General features: G+C 39.0%; 1 protein-coding gene across 2 annotated transcripts; it reads left to right on the top strand.

The window, feature by feature from the left end:
* The first annotated feature begins 1,095 nt into the window (after positions 1-1,095).
* RAB23 (RAB23, member RAS oncogene family) lies at positions 1,096-18,339 on the top strand. Of its 2 annotated transcripts, none has more exons than XM_030945002.1 (7): positions 1,096-1,266; positions 3,420-3,621; positions 4,442-4,527; positions 9,642-9,798; positions 11,248-11,330; positions 12,723-12,815; positions 13,677-18,339. In XM_030945002.1, the coding sequence occupies exons 2-7, from the start codon at positions 3,467-3,469 to the stop codon at positions 13,814-13,816; spliced, it is 714 nt and encodes a 237-aa protein (XP_030800862.1). In that variant the 5' UTR covers positions 1,096-1,266; positions 3,420-3,466; the 3' UTR covers positions 13,817-18,339. The 2 variants fall into 2 exon arrangements, with proteins under 2 accessions (XP_030800862.1, XP_030800861.1); XM_030945001.1 differs by having other exon boundaries at positions 1,097-1,262.
* The last annotated feature ends 710 nt before the right edge of the window (positions 18,340-19,049 follow it).

Raw genomic sequence — 19,049 nt, 5'->3', positions numbered from 1 at the left:
TTTACAATGTAGGCATTAAGTGAAATGAATCTCAGCCACACCCGCAACGTCTCCCATGATGAAAACAGGGAAGTATAATAAGGCACATTTCCAAAATATTACTTTGGTATTAGGCAGGTAACAAATTTCTCTTAATGTGAAGGGTCTCCAATTCAAGGCCTTTTGGAACAGAGAAGCCCTGGCATCAGACAGACTCGAGACTGTGAGCATTAACAAAATGAACATATAGATTTCAAAACAGAAACCATGCATAAAATCTTACTATTCCTTTGGGATGTAACTGCACAATATTCTAATCCAAAAATTATTTATTTAGGGACCTAACTGATGCTAGGACAAAGCTGTTGCCTTGGGAGGCACAGGACAGGCACAGAGAGCTCTCTGTTGTGGAAGACAGACTTCATCAATCACACCTGGCAATATCTGAGTGTTACTTGGCCACCTTTGAGCAGCAGCAGGGCTGGGGGCACCAAGAGCAACCACCCCACCAGGGATGCGCTCTGCAGTATGGGAAGGGGATTTAAGGCAGTGGACTTCTTTCAGCAGTTTAACTTAGAAAACCAGCCAGCCAAAAAACGAAAATAAGGGGTTAAGAAAGGTAAAACTTTCAGATTTTAAGACTGTCACGTCTATAGTTATGCCAAAACGTATCCTGTTAAATATATAGCCTGGGAGCTATCAGACCACATACCACGGTGATGGACGCATCTTGGTTAAAAAACAAAGGGTGCCACACACAGGAGGGCAGCTGCCTTCCGTGGTAGCCTAAGGAAAGCCCGTGGTCGACCACCAGGGTTTGTTTTCCATGGAGGATGAGGTGAGGAATGCCGACATATAGGGAGTGGACCGGGGATGAAGGCATCCGTAGGCAAGGAAAAGATCACCCTTGTCCGGATCTTTCCTCAGGAACCCAGACGAAAACCCCTCAAAAGCAACTTCTCCCTCGCCTCAAGCCCGACAGGAGCGCACAAGGACGGCAGCCCAGCGCCGGGTGCGGCTCCGGGCAGCCCTCACAGCGGGGTCGGCCGCGGCTCCGGGCAGCCCTCACAGCGGGGTCGGCGCGAGGCGGGGGCAGCGGGCAGGCGCCTCCCCGAGCGGCGCCCCTGCTCCTGACGGCGCTTCCGGCCGGGGGAGCCGGGATGTGCGTCCGGGTTGGGTCGGCCCCAGCGAGCGGTTTCCTCTCCCTTCCCTCCGTCTCCTCTTCCCTGCGCCCCTGCACCGCCGTGCCCTCGGAGGGAGCGCCGCCGCCCGCTCCGTGAGGGGTTGGTGAGAGGGGCCGCGGGCGGGCGGGGATCGGAGCCGGGGCGCCCCGGGCCATGGGCGGGAGCGGGGCCGGAGCCGGGGCGGCCGAGCCTCCACCCTCGGCGTGGTCCCTCGGGCAGGGCCGGGAGGTGCGGGTGGATTGGATCCCTTTGCGGAGACCCGTGGGTGGCCGCCTCTGTTCTCGCCCAAAATGGCCATCCGGCTTCCCGGTGCTAGCGGGGCTTGCCGAGCTCCGGGTAGCCGGGTGTGTTGCTGCTAATGCAGGCAGGAAACATCATCTGTCTGAGCGAGCCGAGCCGAGGGATCGGGTAGCCGCGCCCTGCCAGCCCGGGTGTGAGCGTGGTGATGGGCAGAGCCTTTAAAACGGGAGTATTTTCCCTCCTTGGAAAGCAGATGTTCCCAAGAACATTCTTGGGAGGAAATTTGCAGCTGCAAAATGTTACTGTGATGATATCTCGACGCGGCAAAACGTGGGGGAAACTTAGCTTTTATCCGGTGGGCAGTGGTAAAGTTGTAGCAAGTCCGAGGGCGGTCTTGAGACTTCAGAGCCTTGGAGCAGGTGGTTAAGGGAGAGGGAACAAAAGAAGTGTTCTCTTCTGGCTTTCCAATCGCAGGATATGAAACAGGAAGAAAGAGGAAGAGCCTGGTATTACAGGCAGAATTTTGATTTTTTGGTGGTGGGTCAGTCTACACAACAACCCTGCCTGCTGCCAATAGATGGGGTACATCTGTTTCTGAGGAGGAAACTTTACAAGAGTTAGGAGGACTCACTGAAGTAGGCTTAGACTAGAAAGGGAAAAGGGATAAAACCAGACTTCCTAGAGCAAAGTTTGAGGGAGGCATGCATTTGAGGGATGGAGGTCAGGGAGTGGTGGTGAGTAGATTTAAATCCATGTGGCAGCTGGTTGCTAGTGGCGTTCCCCAGGGCTTGGTATTTGTGCCAGTCCTGTTTAATAACTTTACCAGTGATCTTAATGAAGCGATCATGTTCACCCTCAGTCAGTTTGGAGGTGACACCAAGTTGGGTGGGAGTGTTGGTCTGCTGAAGGGCAGGAAGGCTCTGCAGAGGCATCTGGACAGGTTGGATTGATGGTCCAAGGCCAGTTGTGAGATGAAACAAGGCCAAGTGCCAGCTCCTACACCTGGGTCACAACAACCCCATGCAAAGCTACTGAGGATAGAGTGGCTGGAATGGGGCCCAGTGGGAAAGGACCTGGGTGTACTGGTCAACAGTAGCTGAGCATGAGCCAGCGTGTGCCCAGGTGGCCAATAAGGCCAATGGCATCCCGGTCTGTATCAGCAATAGTGTGGCCAGCAGGACCAGGGCAGTGATTGTCCCCTTGTACTCAGCACTGATGAAGGCACACCTCAAAATCCTGTGTGCAGTTCTGGCCCGTTGCTGCAAGAAGGAAATTGAGGGGCTGGAGAGTGTCCAGACAAGGGCAGTGAGGTGAAGGGTCTAGAACACAAGTCCTGTGAGAAATGGCTGAGGGAACTGGGGTCATTTAGCCTGGAGAAAAGGAAGCTCAGGGGAAACATTATTGCTTTCTACAACTGCCTGAAAGGAGATTGTAGCAAGGTGGGGTTTGGTCTCATGTGCCAGTAACAAGCGATAGGACAAGAGGAAGTGGCCTCAAGTTGTGCCAGGGGAGTTTTAGGTTGGATATTAGAAAAATTATTCACTGAAAGGATTATCAAGCATTGGAACAGGCTGCCTGGGGCTGTGGGGCTGCATCACCATCCCTGGAGGTATTTGTGGCACTCAAGGGACATGGTTTAGCGCTTCACGGTGTTGGGTTAATGATTTGACTTGCTGATCTTCGAGGTCTTTTCCAACATTAACGATTCTGTGATTTTGTAGTTCAGTGCCTCCATTTCTTCCTCATTAAGAAAAAAAGCCACCAAAACATCAGTGAAATATTTTTGCATTAAGCCAAATAAATTATTCTCTATTTCTAATTTTTATTACTTTTCAATTAGTAAGTGTCAAAGCAAAGCTAGTTAAATAACTTGCCTGAGGTCACTTAAGCAATCTGTGACAAGGACAGAAATAAATTGTAGTGTCTATATGCACCCTAATCTGTGTGATCATCTTGCCTCTTGCTTTCTATTCACAGCATTTTTATGAACATAATAGCTATTTACTTTGTTGACAGAATCAGTAGTTTCCTGAATAAACCAGAGAGTCACCTGAGACGCAAAGATGTTGGAAGAAGATATGGAGGTGGCCATCAAGGTGGTAGTAGTAGGAAATGGAGCTGTTGGGAAGTCCAGTATGATTCAGCGATATTGCAAGGGGATTTTTACAAAAGACTACAAGAAAACTATTGGTGTAGATTTCCTGGAAAGACAGATCCAGTATGTATTAAACAGATGACATACTACTGATTTTTACCTCTCTCTCTATTTCTTTTTTCTGTTGTAATCCTGAACTTTATGAAGGCTTGGAAAACAAAGCCTGCTGTTTCTGAAGCACACTAAAAGGAGTTGTTTTCTCTCTTGCACTGTGGGCTAAAGTTAGTTATATCCTTTATTTTCCATCCAAAATTTAAAATGATAAATAAAATCTGGAATATCTGGCATACCAGGCTCTTTGACAAGTTTGGTTTGTATTCTACCACCAGCTGATTATTTAAATTTTTTTTTGTGATTTCTTGTGAAGAAGTAAAACCGCTTATGATAAAAAAATTACACAAATTTATTAGCCAATGTAGAAAAAAATGACTGTGAAAAAATGAAGTGTCTTTATGCAGTATAAGCAGGTAATACCCTATTATGTTTGGCAAAGTGGAAAATTGTATGATAATGAGAAGTAAGAAAATTCTGTAAGTTCTCTAAGCTGATGAAAAAGGCAAAAGCACCATTCTTCAGGCACCTGAGTTTTGTTTTGATGTCTATCTTATTTTTCACTGTAGAGGGAAATGCAGAGGAAGAAGAGGAAAGGAGGGGAAAATGTAATACAGATTGTCTGTAAAGAACATATAATGTAGTTGAGGGACTATTGCCGTAGTATGTTATGAAGGTGAATGAATATTAATAATAAGTTACATTATGTTTAAATCCAGTTAAATTTTGTTTAGATTACTCCTGTAGTGTAGAAACAGTAGTATTTCCATGACATTTGCTGTGATTTGTTCCTGTTACTGTATTGATCACAAAACTGTCTTGTTTATTTCAGAGTTAATGGTGAAGATGTCAGGCTAATGTTATGGGACACTGCAGGTCAAGAGGAATTTGATGCAATAACTAAGGCCTACTATAGAGGTGAAAATACCATGTTTGTTGTTTGGTAGTTGGGGTTTTCTTGGTCTGCACGTCTCTAAAATATTTTCATATCTTTGTATTAGGAATTTTAGTTATTTCATGTGTGTGCAAAGCATGCTTAGTTCAGCTTTTTCAATTCTTAAGTATTTTTTCTCTTTGTGCAAGTTCCTTGTCTTAATTATGTCCACTTTATGCAGTAGTGCCCTTTAGAAAACATTGAATGAAATAATACAAATGTCTGCACAGAAACTGGACAGTGTAGACATTCAAACAATCAGATGCAAATGTGTATTTTCCCTCTAAAAGTGTTTCATTACTTCTGTGAGACACACATTTGTAAATATTCCAAAAACTGTGGATGAGGCACATAGTAATTAATCCAAGGGGGGGAAATTCACCAGTCATCCTAGAAAGACAGTTTACAGGGCACGAGAGTTCTTTTGCTAGTACAATTTGCCTCAAATACATTAAAGAGCAGTAACAAAAGTGTATTTACTTCATCAACTAAACTGTATTATTTGTGTAAAAGCAGCTTATCTATTTAACCAGTTACAAATTGCATACTTAAGCTTTCTTTGCTTATAATTTAACAATGGTTCTGTAAACATTTCTCTTTGTTTTTTTTTTATGGGAGAGATACAAATTATTTGGCAAAGATTCCACTGTTCAGTTCTTGCAAATTACCTGAGATGGGAGGAAAATATACTATATTATATACTATATGCTATAGTATAAAATGATCTCATTTGGAGATAAAGTAATGATTATGCCAGGCTGTTTCAGGGTGTTAGAGTCTTATGATCGTTTCTTGTTTCATAATCAATTTGCTAATCGGTGGGGTTTTTTGGTGATGCTTCCTGTTGTTGCCTGTGATTGATGATTACTATTTCCTTAAATAAAGATCTTTTGACATGTGGATATAAATAATTCACAGCTGACAAGTTGAGCATACAAATTTTGGATGGTAGTAGTTGATTCTATTGGAGCTTCCTTTTCACTATCCTGGCCTTTAGTCCTCTTGTGTGCTTGGCTCTCCCCAGTTGTTTCAAGCCAAAGACTTTTTCTCCTAATTACTGGGACTGATGGGTTAGAATATGGAGCATAGAGAAGAACTCAGGACTACGCCTACTGGCCTCACTTACCACAAGCAACCTGCTGGTTTAAAAACAAAATAAAAAATCTGCATGAATATCTTGAAATCATGGTTATGACTCAAGCCCAGCGTAGTGCTGTTACATCTCTGCTTGGAGCTCTTTGTACAGAAGTTCTTCCAGCACAGTCAGCCTGTTCATATTGTAGCAGCATGATGGGTATACAATAAATAGTTCAAGGTGTCAGATACAGAGAGTGCTCTACACTAGACTTTGACTCATGAAGGATGAGGGAAATTGGAAGAGCCTGGAGTGCAGTTTTGGTCTAGCCTCAGCAATCACACATAGAAGAAAAGGTCAAGCTTACATTGGAAATGCCAGGCTTTTATTGTTAATAAGGGGAGGACACCTCTAAGATAGGTCAGATAGATGTTAATTTAAGGTTTGCTTCTCCCATAGGTCACTGTCCCACTATCATTGCACTGGGGCTTATGTACTCCCCTGGGACACTGTGTATTGTCAGTTGTTCAGGGCTCACACATGAATGCTCCAGAGCCTGAGTGCTTCTTGTCCAGGGACCAAATTCATTCAGCCTTGCAGAGAAAGAGCATTGGAGATGACAGTGGATTTGTTGTGTGATTTCCTACGTGCAGGCAGGTGTGTGCAGCCAGTGCAGTTGCATGCCCACAGTCACACAGTGCAAGGAGTACAGCAGCCTAAATTCAGAGCTGAAGGAAGAACTGTATATATTTAATAATTTCTTTTTTGTATTGTCCCATGCATCTTCTCAGCAGTTTCTATGTGACTGAAGTCAAATGTTTCTCAAAGCAGTATTTGATCATTTCTTTGTGCATGTATCTTCTTCCTTCTACTACCATTGGTGTATCTTGAATATCCTTGCTAGGTTTTTGATGGAAGATAGACATCTTGCTCATTAGTGTGTTACTCAGTTGCTGAATAGTCAAATTGTCAGGATCCTCATTTTGTTGCAAAATAGTTCATTCTTCATAATCAAGCCTTCATAGGATTGCTGTCGTTTGCATTTGTTGATTTGTCTGTAGCAAATATGATAATTGAAGGCCCTAGTACAGTTATTTTAGGTGCTGTTAAGGAGACATTAAATCCTGCTGAGTCTGTCAAAGACAGGCAGGATCCACAGAAGTTAAAACATCAGCAGTAAACAAGAATTTCTGGATGATGATACTGGATTTTGATCTCAGTGTGAGATTGAACAAGTCACCATCAGTTTTGTAGGGAATATGTGCTTTCTGTTGTAGCTTGGATAGCTGAGGCAAAGTACTGAGTGAAATGAGTAGGGTCAGGTATAACGCCTGTGAGAGTCCTCTCATGGCAAGGAATTTCCTTACACTTTCTATTACAAAAGCTTTGTACCTTTATGAAAGGAAAAAAATGTGTAGTCTATGCAGATAGGATAGTCTGCTGAGACCAATTCAGCTGACAAGCTCATGCTTTATTTGAATTAAGTAGCACTAGTCTCTAAATTCTTTTCTGAATTGCTCTAGGTATAAATATTATGTCAGTGATTCTGCAGGTAGTTGAAGCATTTTAAAATATAGAGGAATTATCAATGCAGTAATTGCACACAATGTCATTTTCTTCAGTACTTTAAAGTAGCTTTTTGGAACAGCTTCTTACAAAGGAACTTTAATTTAAAATATTCATTGAGAACATCCTGAGCTGTTATGTTCCTGTTTGACACTATCCTGAGCCTTTGCTGCTGGTGTCTGTTGTTGTACATAATCTGTTGTATGACAGAGGTGGTGTATGACTCCACTAGCAGTGGATGACTGAGATAGTAATGGTACTGACTCTTGAATACTGTCAGTGCCTGCATAAAAAAGGTGTTTATGTGGTTGAATTCTAGGGTTTGTCTTTTTTTTTCCTCCTTAGAACTCTTAGATGGATATTATAATTTCTTAAATTGTTTATGTTTTCAGTAAAACTACTGAGTATTTAGCAGGTTTCTTGAAGATGAAAAGAATTTGCATATTAAAATCTCTGCCCTGCAGTGTCTTCTGTTGAGCTCTGTTGCCATACTAACTTCTGCACCATACTGAAGCACACTTCAGAAAGATCACAGTTGATACTGTTTTTCATTGAACCTGAGAAAAAAACTACTTTTGTCTTCTCTTCTTAAATAAGCATCTTACAGAGTTATTGGATTAGTTAAGTCTGATATTTATGATCCAGTGATTGAAAACTCTTGCAGATGTTTGGAAGTACATGATAACATGAATGTATAGAATTTATCTTTGTTGATGACACTTTGTTTTACTGTTGTTTGTTGTAATAATCTTGAAGGTCCTCAAAAATATTTCAGTTGATTCTTTATTAAAGCCTGTCGTATAATTTCCTTTTGAAATGAATATGGGCAAGCTGAGGTATTTTTACTGTCCTTGGCCACTGCATTCTACCTGTACTATATGTAAATTGAATAAAGTCTGATGTAGTATGCTACCTTCTCTTTACCTACCACATGCCAGGGCTTTTCCCTCTAAACTTACTTGTTACTTGTGGTAGCATTCAGAAGGAATGGGTGGAAGGAGAAAGATGAAGTGAAGGTGTCTTAGCTTGGAAACTTCACAAAGGATTTCTTGGTCTTGAAACTGAACAAAGTGGTGTTTACAGATAGTGGGAGTATTTTAATAAATGCTCTCATCTCCATTATGCTACTATGTGAGATAATAGGCAAATGCAAACTAACCTGCTTTGGAAAGAATAATGTATTTTACACCTTTGTCGCAGGAATTGCATCAGAATAATTGTATATGTTAGAGTACAGTGTGGACAGTAGGGAAAATAAACAGTTTTACAACACAAATAATAGCAGACATTATTGAAGGCTGCATTGCTGCTTTTTTACTGGTAGAGCTTCAGTTGAAGTTCTTAGGGCAGTTCTTATTGTTTTGTATAAAACCATACCAGAAGAGTCTTAATATGCGTGTGGAAGAATGTTAAAGAGCATAGGAAATCTCTCTGGAAATAGACTCTGAACTTGACTTTTAAAAAGCTAAATAAAAGCAAACCTAGTAAGAGAACTTGTGTGCTTTGTGCCAGAGAAATAGAAAGATAACAGAGTACAGGAATGGGGGATACTTTGTGAAACTCAGAGATAAAATTCGTATTGATGAAAAATTTTTTGTACTATATGACATTAATGGGAGATGTTCACCACAAGATTATGCTAGAGTCTCAAAAACACTGGCTATCTATTCCTTTCACACTCTGTTACTAAATAACTAGCACATTGAAGGCATATAAATAATGAAGTGCAAAGCAAAGCAGTTTCTGAAGAATAACAAAGGGCTACTGGACAGTTAAAAGACCAAACACTAATATTTCAGCTGTGGAGGTACCTTCTCAGTATCCATGAAGTTTAACTGTTGTTTATTTACAAAACTGTAACAAAGGTTTTTGTATAATTTATCATAGTGCTCTGATAGAATTATTAGACTATCTGATAGTATTAATGAGAGGCACATTTCTTTTCCCCAAAAAGCTACTAACTATTTATTTGAAATAATCACAACTTCATTTGAAAACTTTTTAAAGTTTTCTGCTTTTCAGAATCCATATTACTGTACCACAAAGAATAATGTGAAATGTGCTTTACAGATGCTGCATACAGGAAAAAATCTGCCTCCTGGCCTCCATTAATCTGTCTGTAAAACAGTAATAAATGAACCTCCCCTTCCCTTTTCCCAGCCTTTCCAGAGCTCCTTCTGTTCCTTTCCCCTGCATACATTCAATAATGCTGGAATTAGCTTTAAAGGTAATAGACCCATAGTCATCAAAAAGATGGCTGTAATGATCAAAATAATATGGCAATGAATTTTCATTTAGGGAATCTATGACCAGTGGTTTGTAAGCTGGTAGTAAAAGTGCATGTTTGTGGGAAAAACTTTAAAAATCCCTCATATTTTAAATACATTACAAATTTTTCTATTGTTTATTGGCTAATTTGTGTGTATTTGTATTTGTAATTTATTTGTATATTTCTAGGAGCCCAGGCTTGTGTTCTTGTGTTTTCTACAACTGATAGAGAGTCCTTCAAAGCAATCCCTACCTGGAAGCAAAAAGTTGTGACTGAAGTTGGAGACATTCCCACAGTTCTTGTGCAGAATAAGATTGATCTTCTTGATGACTCTTGCATAAAGAAGTAGGAGTTCTATTGTACTGCTTTTAAAGATCAATAGGTGCCTCCTGTATTCACAAGTTTTAAAAAAGAAGTCTATGAGAGTTTCTGGTGAAGAGTTAGAGAATCTGGGTTGTCCCACCTGTGTCTGCATCTAGACGTGCCCTAGAAGCACATGGGGTGGGTGTTACTGCATGACTGTAGATAGTCACACTTGGGCAGATGTGCTGCAAAGCTAGGAGCTTTCTGTTTATTTCATGCTGCATCCTGAAGCCAAAAGTAATACAGGAAAGACATGAAGATTGGTTTTGGCATAATATGATTCACACCCTTTTTTTTCCCCTAAAAATCTCAAACTATAGATTTTCTCTCCTGTTAAATTTCAGTTACCTTTAAACTGTGCTGTGCACCTCTGAAGGCACATTGTCTGTTTGGCTAGTGAATGCTTGCTAATATTCTTTGCTTTCTTTAATTTGTTTTTTATTATTCATTTTTATCAAAACATTGTGACTCTATAGAAATATGTATGTGGTAATATTCTCAAACTGCATGGTGCTGAATCTTCCTTGCTGTATTTTTCTTTACAGATTTTATTGTAAATTCATTCTGCCCTTGTGTGTGTGACCAATTTCATTCTTGTCCTAAAATCAGCTTAACAAATGTTTTTATTTATCACAGCATTTCATGTAGAAAATAGTGCATCATCAAGTTGATCATTCTCCACTTCTTCAATTTCTGTCATCTTCCTGAGAGATTTAAATTATTTCTTCTTTTTTTGTTGTTTCCTGCACTGGCTTTCTTTGTTGTCTGTTTGCTATCATTGATGGCATAAATCAGCTTCTACTTCTTCTGCAAAGAATTCTGAGGATTTTTCAAAGGAAAAGCAAAATTGCATTTGAACTCCTCCTTTATTCATGGTATGTCACTTAGGTTTGGTTCTCAGAATACTCTGTCAGCCTCAGTAACATAATCTTTCTGATGATTTGATTTTCCTTAGGGAAGTATTCATAAGTTTCTTAAACTTTAACATAAGTTCTTTTTCACTTCACAGAAGAAAGTAATTCTTGATTTCATCTGTGCACTCATCTGATTGCATAGCATACTGCTTCATTAAGATATGCTTAAGGACTAATTTTGTTGTTGTTTAGAGTTTGCAGTGATAGTGCTGTTAATTACAGCCTCCTTCCTTTTGGTTTCACCAACACACTTCTTTGAACCCTTGGGAAGTTTTATGTAATGAAGTCAGTAAATACTGAAAAAAATTCCTTTGAGCCATAAAGACACTGCATGTAAGATACCTTCTTTTTTAATGGAGATACTGTAAAGAAATTAAGGATTAGGTATTTTTTGACTGTCTTGAATTTCTCAACCCACTTTGCCATGTTTAACTTAAAGCGAAGCATTTTGTTTATAAGAATAAATGCTGACAAATGAGCCAAGTAAGGGCTTACAAAGCCATCTTGTGTTGTGCAGTGAGGAGGCGGAAGCCCTGGCAAAGAAGCTGAAGGTGCGGTTCTACCGAGCATCGGTGAAGGAAGATCTGAACGTGAGCGAAGGTAGGCGGTGCTGCGGGGGGTGTGGGTGAAGGAACGCCTGAACGTGAGCGATGGTAGGCGGTGCTGCGGGGGGCGTGTCCCGTCCTGCTGCTGCTCCACGGCCCGAGCATCCCTCCGGGCTGGATGGAGCCAGCTGGCTCTTACACATCCTTGCATGAGGGTGGCAGCCCTCTTTATATTCCATAGCAGCACGCCTTAAACACAGCTAAAATTACCTGTGTTCATGGGTTAGGCCCATTTCTTTGTGCACATCTTTCCCCTCCACAAACACACACAGCTGCCAGGCTCACAAGTGCCAGTGTGTTAAGGCTCCTCAGTCCTAATGACGGTCAGTGAGCATGACCTCCAAAAACAAATACACATACTAGAAGCTCAATTGTTGCAACATAAAAACTGTTGAACACATTATTTTGTAATTGTAAATAGTTAAGAAGTAATTGATAGAAACTATTATTTTATATTTTAGTCCTATTTAGATAAAGTACATTAAAAGATTGCATCTCTTGCAGTGTTTTGTCTACTGGTGATATTTGATTAGTTCCTAACTACAATTTTTAATGTACTTAATTTCATGAGAGTAGTGTGAAAATTTTGAGTCTCTGTCTTTTGTGGACTGGGTTTGAATAATCATGTACTAGACTGCCTAATGATATATTCTTGTTTAATTAGCCAAGATTATTAGTAATCTCCCTGTTTTTTCTCTATTAACGTCATTCACCATGGGAAAAATCTGCAAGAGAAAATGTAAAAGTCTTTTGTATCATCTTTAAATAAGTTTCATTACAAATGTAAATAATCATAACACATCTAGGTTCTGAAAATTCTGCTTTAGTTCTATATTTTTTCAGATTCCTAGGTCAACTTTATATACGCCAATAGAAATGAGAGTAGCATTGATTAATTAGAAAAACCTTGTTGCCAGGTTTTATTAATGGACTTATTTTACTTGACTACTGTTTTTCTAATGCTTCTTGCAAAATATATATATATATTAAATGCCTACATGAATTGTATATTGAATACATATATTGTATATTGTGTACAATTGTATTCCATTGTACATTGAATACATGACTGTAACAAGTTCCAAGCTGCATTAATTGAAACATTTGGCAATATGTGTGTGCCTTTTTTTTTTTTTGTATATAAGAGCACGGAGATATTTCTGTGCAGAACTTCAGTACTGCAATCTGTAAGAGCTGGGCTGACACTGGCGTGACCTGGATTCTGCCCAGGCACACAGGCTTGCCCAGAATCACTCACCAGGTTGTGGTAAACTTGGGATGTGAAATGCACTTTTGTCACCATGCAGAATTTTGATATAACGGCATGATGATTATTCTTATTTTTAAGCATTCTGTAATATACCTTTTTTCTTTTTTAACTTTCCAGTTTTTAAGTATTTGGCTGATAAATATCTTCAAAAGCTCAAGCAACAAACAGCAGAAGATTCAGAAGTAGTACATACAAGCAGTAACAAGATTGGTATGTATACTGTAATAAAAAAATCCCTAGAAACAGTATTTTGTGCCATCAAAGCTTATGGTCTCATCTGTTTCCTTATGGAATTAATTCCTTATGGAATTAATATATAGTGAATCAGAGTCTAATTATTACCTCCCTATCTTAGGATATCATCTCTTTCTGTAAAATAACTTTGTGATTCTATAAAATTACAAGATAGCCAAACTGATGCACAAAAGTTTCTAGCTAATGCTTGGCAAGTGCCCTTTTACTAAATTCATTTTAACAAGATTGTGCAAGGATTTGAGAAGGATGCTTGTTGGGTTTTTTTAATGTAGTTAGCATTACATAGCATTGCTCATCTCGCTGTGGACTTAAAAGACTCGTGGGGAAAGAATCCGGCATGTAATCAGAAGGCGTTTGTAAGTTGCCTTCTGTAAGAAAACACTGAACTTCTGTAGATCTTCTTTAAAGCTTTTCTGAGTCAGGTAATTTATTTTCCTTAAAGCACTCCCTTTTTATTCCAGCCTTTTACTTACCTCTATATCAACAAAGTTTCTGAATTTAAAATCTACATCTCTGTCTTCTATTATGTTACTCGTCTTAACTACAATTTAGTGCAGTTAGTAACATATACATACACAGATGAGTACATGTGCTGCCCTTCAATTACACAAATGCATACCAGCTTTAAATACTGCCTGGCTAGTAATTGCAACTGCCTCTGCTTCCAATTTAGCTGCAAAATTTACTCAAAATAGATTTAAAAGCTAGTGTATACATTTGAGGTGCTCTGCTGTGCCTTAGCAGGTGCTGCATCTAAAGTGTTCAGGTATTATGCTGCAAGCAGTAAACAAATGCAAATACTTCTCTTGTCTGTAGGTGTTTTTAATACAGCTGGTGGAAGTCACCCCAACCAGAATTCTAGCACTCTTAATGGTGGAGATGTCATCAACCTTAAACCCAACAAACAGAGGACCAAGAAAAACAGAAGTCCTTTTAGCAACTGCAGTATACCTTAGACCACTTTTGGAGGAAATTAAGCAACTCAGAGAATTGGATGAAGTTGTGCAATTGAATACAGAATAAAGCCAGCTGTAGAGGTATTTTTACCGGTGCTTTAGCAAATCTTGTGCCTCCCAGACAGAGGGTGGATTTTGATGAACTTGCTGATGCCGTGGGTTTGTTGTGTGGCATGAGACACCTGGTGGCGACACACAGAACCGTGGCTGCCTCGTGCACTTTGTACAGATTAGGTGAGCTTTTCCTTTCTCAAGGAATTACTTACAGAGCTATGAACTAGGTATTGCTGAATTGCAGAGCACATTTAATGTAAGGATAATACTTACACGTATAGGTACGGACTGTAACTCTATGGCCCAACGTAATGTAGCAACCTTGAAACTAAATTTCAAAGAAAATACTAGAATTGGTTAGTCAGGACACTAACAAGATAAATGAAGAGCAAAAAAATACTACTTCATTTTATGCCTGACCATATTAATATTCTGCCAGAATTCTGGCAGTCCTGTGGGTGCAAGATCCTTGCATTATATATATGTGTGCTAGGGTATATATATAAACATTTGGGATGAATATCTAGGCTTGGTTCCAATGTGTATGTTACTTGGAGATCAGGTAATGATCATCAAACAGCATCTTCTAATTGTCCTTTAAAAATGTTGCATTTCAAATGAGGCTTTCCAAGCTGCCACTGTGTATGTTTAACTTGCTATACTTCGAGCCTAAAAGCTTAGATTTAAAAATGTGTCGTGCCAAAAATGCTCCTTTTTACCTAATGCTATGCTACAGATGTTTTGTAAGTTTGTTTTTCTCAGTCTTAACAGGTTGAACAAGTAACACCAATAGCTATTCAGAAGGAACTTATAATCATATTCTTGTTCAAATTTGATTGTTGTATCCTGTGTCATCTTATGAAAAAGGAATTTTCAAAGTGGTGTTACAAAGTATTTATCTTATTTGAATTTTTTTCATAGATACCATAAACTAAGTTACAGGGATCAAAAAAATTGCAGCTGGTTATGTTAGGGAGACATTCTTGAATGTTGTCTCAGATTTAAAGTTAAGGAAATCTAATTCTGCATGATGAGAGACATGGCAAAAAAAAATTTCAAAGTGCTTCAGTAATTTTACAGAACTGATGTAGATGTTTAGGAGCCCAAATCTAACTTCAAGGTTATTTGGGCTAAGGCTCCTAAATCACTAAGGTGCTTTTAAAGATGCTAAGCAAGATACCTTTTATTTAGCAAAAATGAACACTTTATAATCCTCTTCAAGAGTATGCATGCCTTTTAAAAACTTATCCATTTTGTTTACATGTTTTTGTATGGTATGATATAATTTTAACTTTCTAAGATTTCTACAAGTCTGCCAGTGACAAATGCAAAATCTGCTGCTTAAAAAAATCAGAGTTTTAATAATTTTGTAAATGGTGTATGAGAATGAAATTTGGTTGAGTGATCCTGTATATTTTTGAAGGAAGGACTTTTCACTATGTGAATTCATGTAGGAAGCTTGACTGACTTTGTTTCTAAGTCAATGAGTATGAAAACTGAAATGTATTCTTATCCCCACTGTCTGCAGGGAGAGAAGTGGGTGGCAAGTTATGCACAAACACTAAAGATCTCTGAACTCTGTATTTTATGTTTACTGTATTCGGCTTTCTACCAAGTACCACAGTTTCTTTGACAAACCGTTAGAGATCTCCTGTTGCTGGCAAGGAGGAGGGCACCCCATCCCTTTTGCTATTGCAACAAAACTGTGTTCTTCACTGTAATGTTTCGTTTCCTGTGTTTTCTCTTGGATAAAGGCCTCTATTTTTTAACAAGTGCATATAATCACTGTATGTATAAATGGAGTCAAGTCCTATCTGTCTTAGCAGTTTAAGAAGTAAGGTACTTGTGATAAGATGATTGAACATCAGGGGGCCACCTTACAACTTAGGGAAGAGTGTATGCATGAAGAATTTTGACAACTGTTTTTAATATGGAAACTTTTACATTTCACTGTCTGTCTACAAGTTTCATGGGATTTTATTCATTTTTCATGAAAAACAAACAAAACCACAAAGTGTTTGAAACATCTTTTTTTGCCTTGTTTGACTTTGTACAGCATACTGAAAAGTAAGTCTTTATTATGTATAATGACAATTTGTACTATTTTATGTTATACTGTAACACACTGTACAATTAGTATAGTTTGTTTGTATTTACAGTATGTCACTATAAACTACTGCTTTTAACAACTCAGCAATTGTTTCACAGGTGGAGACTTGACAGACTTGATAAATTTAAGGTATGTTGAAATGTAGTGCATATGCTTTAATGTAGGAATAGTTACTTGCAGCATTGGGTAACAGTGAGTTTTCATTTTACTCCCACCCTAAATCTGAAGTGGATCTTTCTTTGTTGAGACCTTGCAGTGCTTGTTCTCTAACATGACTGTGATGGAAACTGCTCAAATTAACATCTTTCTGGGAAGTGCCCTGCATGTACGCTGCTTGAAAATTTTGATTCTTTATTCTACTGGGGTTACTGTGTACGTGTAAACTAGATGACTTGCATATTGCAGGGACCCTTAGGTATTCACATCACTCTTCAGTGGCACTAACTTTTGCCTTTTGGAAGAAGAGACATCCCTAAATGTTTTAGCACTTGTGTTGTCCCTCATGAATAATTTTTGTTATAAACATTACTTCATTCTCCACTCAAAGTGTACTCATTAAAATATCATTTGTTTTAGTTAGCAAAACTTACAGGTGCAGGGCTGGTAATAAAAATGCTCTTCTCTTTGCATCCCTGGGACTGTATGGTGGGTGAGGAGGTGCCTCTGTTACATCCATGATACCCTGGATTAAGAGCAAGAGATTCTTGTGCCACAAGACACAAATTTTATTGCACTCCTGTATACTCTTTTTGTATCTCTTGAATAGCTCATTGGCTGAATTATCTGGAACTTGCCACAATTCTTTGCCCTTGGCTGATAAAGTTACCACTAGCAGGAAACCTCAATGATTGTTAATGCCTTAGTGAAATAGGGATTCACTAAAAATGATGACACTACAGCTTTGTCACTTCTGTGTTGTATCCATTCAGTGAATGGGTGTTCTCCCAGTACGTGGGGCATCGTTAGATGCAAAGCAGTAATGCTAGGGATGTATTTCCAACTGGAAATTGCAAATCTTAAAGTTGTATGACTGATCACACTAATTTTTGTGCTTGTGTGTGTGTGGTTAATTTAAAAAAAGACTTTAAATACTCCACTTAAGACAATTTTGAAGCTTCCTTATTTTCAGTGTTTAAGGCAACACTTTTGCAGTCAAAATGCCTGAATTACCACACTGTCAGTCTCATTTCCTGTTTAATTTTTATGCTTCAGTAAAATATAACTTTTTACTTTCTTCATTATTGGGCTGAAGCACATCTGCCATGAACTTTTCCTTCGCAGCATATCTGTTGAGATGGGATAATCTAAAGAGCATCGGGCAGCTGAACACGCAGCACTCCTGGGGGGTTATGTGGGGTACACACACAAGACTCAGCAAGCCTTGAAGCTGTTCATGCACCCTTCAGGCTGAGAACTGCAGGTGTTAACAGGGTGAATGATCTGCCCTTCTCTGTGGGGAGTTCATCATTCAGCAACACACATGCTGCTCAATTCCAGGGACACTACCTGAGCCCCTGCTGCTTTTCTAAGTGTAGTCTTAGACCTTCGGTTGAAGTTCCACTACCTGAACACTAACTGTACCAAAATTAGAGTGCAAGGATGGTCCAGCAGGCTTGAATTCATCAAAACAACCTTGCCATCTTTTTGTAGGAAGCAAAAGTTGTGCAGATCTTCTTTCTAATGCACAAATAGTATTGAGGGAAGAAAATAATATTCTGTTAAATATGTCATCCAAGCAGATAATCAAAATTATTGCAGCAGTGCTTAAATTTAAGATGAAAGGTGCCCATAATGGAATAAGAGAAACCTGCTAATGTTCTGTGTTGAAGTGTTCTATACGAGTCATCTCAAAGCCAGGTGAGTCCTAGTACTGAACTGGGTTCATTCTCAGGTTTCTAGTGGAAGGGTAATACTGCTAAACACTTTGTCAGTTCTGCCAAACTCACTAAAGTTGATAAGAAAAATTAAAAATTACTGTGGACCAGAACAAACACCACTCTCATTGTGAGGATTAAGATGCATTGTTAGTAATGGCTTAAATGGAACTGGCTAAAAGAGGAAATGTACATAACTGGTTTTATCACCATCATGATCTCAAGTAATTGTAACAGATTTGTAGAAAAAAAAAGTCAACATACCATAAATCCTCCATCAGAAGAATGAGTGTTTAAAACCGAGTATGTTGTGTATGCTGTTCTGTAAAATCTTTACAAATTAATTCTGCTGTTCTCTTGTAAGTGACACTAGTTGCACCATGCGACTTAAAACGTTTGTTTGCTTATTGTTGGGTCTCATATAAGTCACAACTTTTGTGGTTATGTTAAATTGTCAGTATATTAAATTTCAAAAATTGCTGTAACTACAAGCTGTGCAACATCAATCTGATTGAGAAACGTGTGCTGGATTCTTGGGTGTGTGTTGCCAACAGCTGGATCAAAGGCAGCACATGAGAGCACTGGCAGGAACAAGTGTGGATGCCCCAGACAAACAGAAATGGTGTTTCTTAGCTCTTACCTCTGATTTCTTTACCATGTGGTTGAAATACAAAATAGGGATTCTTTTCTGCTCTTTCTGGTCATTTTGCTTTTTATGATTGGTCTGGCCAATACAGTCACAAGGTTTAAGTTCAAGATTGTAGACACTGGAAGTGGCATTCAAGTATTATTAATATATCAAAGATGCCTGGTACATTTTCTGAAAATAAACAGGTAAATAGCCACTAGTTGGGGGTTTTGCAGTTTTGGTATTTTTTCTTTTTTTAGTAAAACACAACTCAGCATTTGTGTCTGCCTCTTTACCCAGGTATCTGAAAAATATCAGAAGTAACTTACTCCTGCTTCTCTTGCATGCAGTTTTGAACACAGAAAATCAATGTGTTTGCTTAACACCCTGACAAGGATTAATTGGCAGTTTTAGGCTCATTACAGAGGCATTGGACTAGATTACCTTCATCAGTCCCTTCTAACCCAATTCTTCTACAATTCTGTGATAGCACAAAGTACTATAAAAATAAAAAATCTTCTAGGTATCAGTACAATGAAGAGGATCTAAGAAAGAAAACAAAAAGAC

This window comes from Camarhynchus parvulus, chromosome 3 (genome assembly GCF_901933205.1).
Source record: "Camarhynchus parvulus chromosome 3, STF_HiC, whole genome shotgun sequence".
In the NCBI taxonomy this organism is placed as follows: Eukaryota; Metazoa; Chordata; class Aves; order Passeriformes; family Thraupidae; genus Camarhynchus; species Camarhynchus parvulus.
The sequence above is the reverse complement of the archived record's forward strand: the minus strand, read 5'-3'. Positions and strand labels throughout refer to the sequence as shown.